At 29.9% G+C, this 4,239-nt stretch overlaps 1 protein-coding gene across 1 annotated transcript; it reads left to right on the top strand.

The window, feature by feature from the left end:
- The first annotated feature begins 228 nt into the window (after positions 1-228).
- LOC130452958 (pre-mRNA-splicing factor 38) lies at positions 229-1,891 on the top strand. Its single transcript, XM_056792508.1, has 2 exons — positions 229-831; positions 1,282-1,891. The coding sequence occupies exons 1-2, from the start codon at positions 364-366 to the stop codon at positions 1,648-1,650; spliced, it is 837 nt and encodes a 278-aa protein (XP_056648486.1). The 5' UTR covers positions 229-363; the 3' UTR covers positions 1,651-1,891.
- The last annotated feature ends 2,348 nt before the right edge of the window (positions 1,892-4,239 follow it).

The raw sequence follows: 4,239 nt of genomic DNA, 5'->3' as shown, positions 1-4,239 counted from the left end.
TGTGCGTGTATTGTCAATGTCAACTTAACAAAAATCCCTGGCCTCCAATATAATAAGCATTTATATCTGTATATACTTTATGTACTAGGATATTAAATTGATTTAAAATAAAATAATGAATAACAATTAGTTTCCTCTTCTAAGTCGAAATTTTGACTGGATGTTCGATTTCCTAATGACAACTCCCAAGAATTAAGTTGACTGAGAAAGAAGACCAACATTAGACTCAGACCAGACTTCTTGTTCTGCCACTATTGTGGTTATATTTACAATTTGACTACATATCAGTAAACTTTACTTGAGCATCATCAATAGTAAACGAATTTATAATTAATGTTAACCTTCATTTGTTAATAGTCAATAATGGCTAATAGAACTGTAAAAGATGCAAAATCTGTTCACGGAACGAATCCTCAATATTTAGTGGAAAAAATAATTCGCTCCAGAATTTATGATTCCAAATATTGGAAAGAGGAATGCTTTGCACTTACAGCAGAACTTCTTGTGGATAAAGCTATGGAGTTACGATTTATAGGTGGTGTTTTTGGAGGTAATATAAAACCTACTCCATTTTTGTGCTTAACTCTCAAAATGCTACAAATTCAGCCAGAAAAAGATATTGTTGTTGAATTTATAAAAAATGAAGAATTTAAATACGTGAGAGCGTTAGGAGCCTTTTACATGAGGTTAACTGGATCATCTCTTGACTGTTACAAATATTTAGAGCCATTATATAATGATAACAGAAAATTAAGAAGACAAAACCGCCAATCCCAGTTTGAGATTGTACATATGGATGAATTTATTGATGAACTTTTAAGGGAAGAAAGGGTAAGACTTGATAGATTCATTAGTACGATTTCCATGGCGCCGCCTGACATTGAATTTTTAATTAGGCGAAATAAAATAAAAATGAAGAATAAAATTGTTTCCATATCTCGTTTTGTTTTCTAGATGTCTATACTTGAAGTAACAACAAAATGTTGCTTTGAGATTAGCTTTATGGAACAGATGGTGTTTAATACTTCATCTAGAATGAAAATTATATAGCTTTAAATCCACCACAAGTCTTGTAATTTAACAAAGGGATTTTATTAATTTTTACATAATTTACACTTAATATTCCAATAACATATTAAAACGAACATATTGCTTACTTCAAGTATCAATATCTAGAAAACAAAGCAAGATATCAAAAAAATGATATAATATAAATATAAAAGTTGTTTTAATAATACTCCCTAATAAAGTTCATGTTTCAAAATTTTTTTGTGTTTTCAGGTTTGTGACATAATACTGCCTAGAATTCAGAAACGTTCTGTTCTGGAAGAAAATAATGAGATAGAAGCAAAAATATCAGCTTTAGAAGATGACTTAGATGATGATATAGATATAGAAGATGAAGAATTATTGAAATATGATTTGGATGAAGTACCCAAAGAAGAAAAAAAAGAAAAGAAAAAAGATAAAAAAAGGGATAGAAGTCGTTCAAGAGACAGGCATCACAGTAGAGAAAGAGAAAAGCATAAAAAAGATAAGGATAGGGAGAGGGAAAGGGACAAAGACAAAAGGGGTAAAGACAGAAGTAGAAGAGATAGAGAAAGACGAAAAGAAGAAAAGAAAAGAGATAATGATAGAAAGAGAAGATAAATTTGGTATTACTATATAAATTTTTTTTGTGATTTCAAATAAAAATAATCAATATAGAAAATGAACATTTTCAATATAATTTATTCAGTTTTAATGACATTAATTAAAATCAGTCGTCTATATATATATATATCAATATCAATATTCACCTTGTCTGGAAAAATCCGGAATTGTAGAAAAATGTAATCATTTATCTGTCAACATGTATTTTGGATAATACAAATATATTATTCGCATAACGGACATACAAAAATGTCTTGTTCTCTTCAGTGGCGTGGCAATCTGGGGAGACGTGCGGGACCGGACCCTCCCTTCAGAGCCAAGAAGTATAATCTAAAAAGAATCAAATAATTTATATGGTTTTTGTCTCTTATTACTCCAAGAAAGTTTCCGAACATTCCGTACAAAATAATATTTTGTGCAAACAAAAATTTTGACTTCAAGGCTGTGTAAGGAAATACTTACTTTTTAGTTAAATAGCTTATTCAAACCGGTGTCAAGGCTGATCTTATATATAATTTTGAGCCCAAGAATTATAGAGTAATTTGATTTTTGTAACTATAGCACTCTCTAAGGGGCGCAAAACAATACCATTTAAAACATTTTTTTTTAATTTCACCCCTCAGATGTTCCTTGGACTTATGTCCTGACCTCGACCTAAGCAAAATTCTGGGCACACCACTTCATTTAGGCCGTTAAAATCTTCATCAATATGTCGTGCGCACACAGAGCGCAAGCGCATATAATTTTATTCATTCAAGACACTGTACAATACCAATATTTTTTATCTACTTTTCTTTTAGTAATAGTTTTGTCATAGATGTTGTTCAGAAACGTCTGACGCGCGTTTCGATAACCCCGTTATCGTCTTCGAAGATCGGAGGTAAACTGAAACCTGTTAACTTAACCTATTTGTTTATAATAAATTTTTCCACTAATGGACTTCTTGCTAAAAACAATACCACTGGGAAAAACAAAAAAACAACTTCAGCAGGAACTTTCACATTAATTCCTTAACTAATAAACTATATAGTGAGCAGTAATGAATAGGCTCTTGTTCCACATTTAAATTACTGTAAGATCCCAAAAACGACCCTCCTTTTTACAAAACAGATGCATTTCAGGTAGGAGGGTTATAATTAGGGGTGGGCAAAATAATCGATTCATCGATATATATTTTTAAAAATAATCGGTAATCGATTAATCGAAAGTAATCAAATAATAGAAAAATATCGATTAATCGCAAAATATAAAAATATCGACTATTCGGAAATAATCGGTTAATCGAAAATAATCAATTTATCGAAGATTGATTCTTTTTCATAATTTTCACACATTTGTACTTTTTTGTGGTCCTGTAACCTGTAACTCAATACTCTGTTCTGTAGGTATACTGGATCCAAAATTTGACATCGTCAACTTCTTTTTTTTCTTTGCAGAAACTTACCTATTAAGAAATATTTCTATTGTTTAGTTTTATTTTGGTGGGAATCAAATCACAATGTTATTTTTCAACTTTATAGCTGCCGTAATAAAAAAATTTTTGTTTTATATAATTAATTATATTAATCAATTACATAAAATTAAGTAGGAGCTCACTCCCTTTTAATTAATCGCTTTAACCAAATACAAATACCTACATAGTGATAATTAGGTATATAACATTTAAACTTTAGTTAACTAGGTACAAAAATTATTCTTAAAAAGCTCTTTACAAATGGCATTTACCTTAAAAAAAAATAGAAAATATTATTTTCTTTGATGTTAGATAGTGTCCAGCGACCCGCGTCTTTCTAAGTATTTTATTTTATTTAATATAGGTGTCGGCGAAAAATGAAACCTTTGCGGCCTAGTACAGCATAGATAGTTTTGCTGCTGTATTTATTTTGGATCACAGGACAGAAAATATTAAATCATTTGCTTTGCATTAGAACCGTTCTGATATGACGCTTTAGCACTTTTGGCAGTGTTCATCATAAAAGAGTTTTGATATTTCACATAACGTTTGTTTTTTAATTCGACCTATCCTATCACTGTGCTTTCCGATTGATTATTTAAAGTACGCAAAGAAAAAATCAAGGTAAGTTTCTAAGCATAACCAAATTACTAATTTGTTATTATGATTATGACTATTGCTAATTTTTATGATTATGATTATTACTAATTCCATTCAAGAGGATCCAGATTTGTGTGCCAATTATTTTCTAGTTTTTGTTACAAATGATCATTTATAAAAACAGTTTTACTTAAAATTTTTATGTCACCTATTTTTTAACAAGTTAATTACAATTACTATAATCTTTGATTATACAGAGTTCGGCGAAAGTCTGGTATATTATAGTGCTGTCAAATTTTTGGAGGGCGGCTAGTTTAAAGTTTATTCTTGCAGTCGGTAATAAAAATAATGTGAATGAGGTACAGATGCAGCATTTTTTGTCTGAATTATGCTTTTTTAAGGAATATGGAAGAAAATAGAGGAAGAAGCTTACTTTGGCATTACTTCAATAAATCTGGAACTGGAGACACCTAAGTTTGTAGAAAATGTAAAAAAAAACATCAAGTCATGTGGTAACATTACCAATTTAAGGA

This window comes from Diorhabda sublineata, chromosome 2 (assembly GCF_026230105.1).
Source record: "Diorhabda sublineata isolate icDioSubl1.1 chromosome 2, icDioSubl1.1, whole genome shotgun sequence".
Classification (NCBI taxonomy): Eukaryota; Metazoa; Arthropoda; class Insecta; order Coleoptera; family Chrysomelidae; genus Diorhabda; species Diorhabda sublineata.
Note: the sequence above shows the minus strand (reverse complement) of the source record. Positions and strands in the feature narration are given on the sequence as shown.

Bases quoted from the DNA above. Each gene is read 5' to 3' on its own strand.
- LOC130452958 (XM_056792508.1), top strand. From the start codon at position 364: ATGGCTAATAGAACTGTAAAAGATGCAAAATCTGTTCACGGAACGAAT. The intron at 832-1,281 runs GTAAGACTTGAT...TTGTGTTTTCAG, and splicing joins AACTTTTAAGGGAAGAAAGG to GTTTGTGACATAATACTGCC.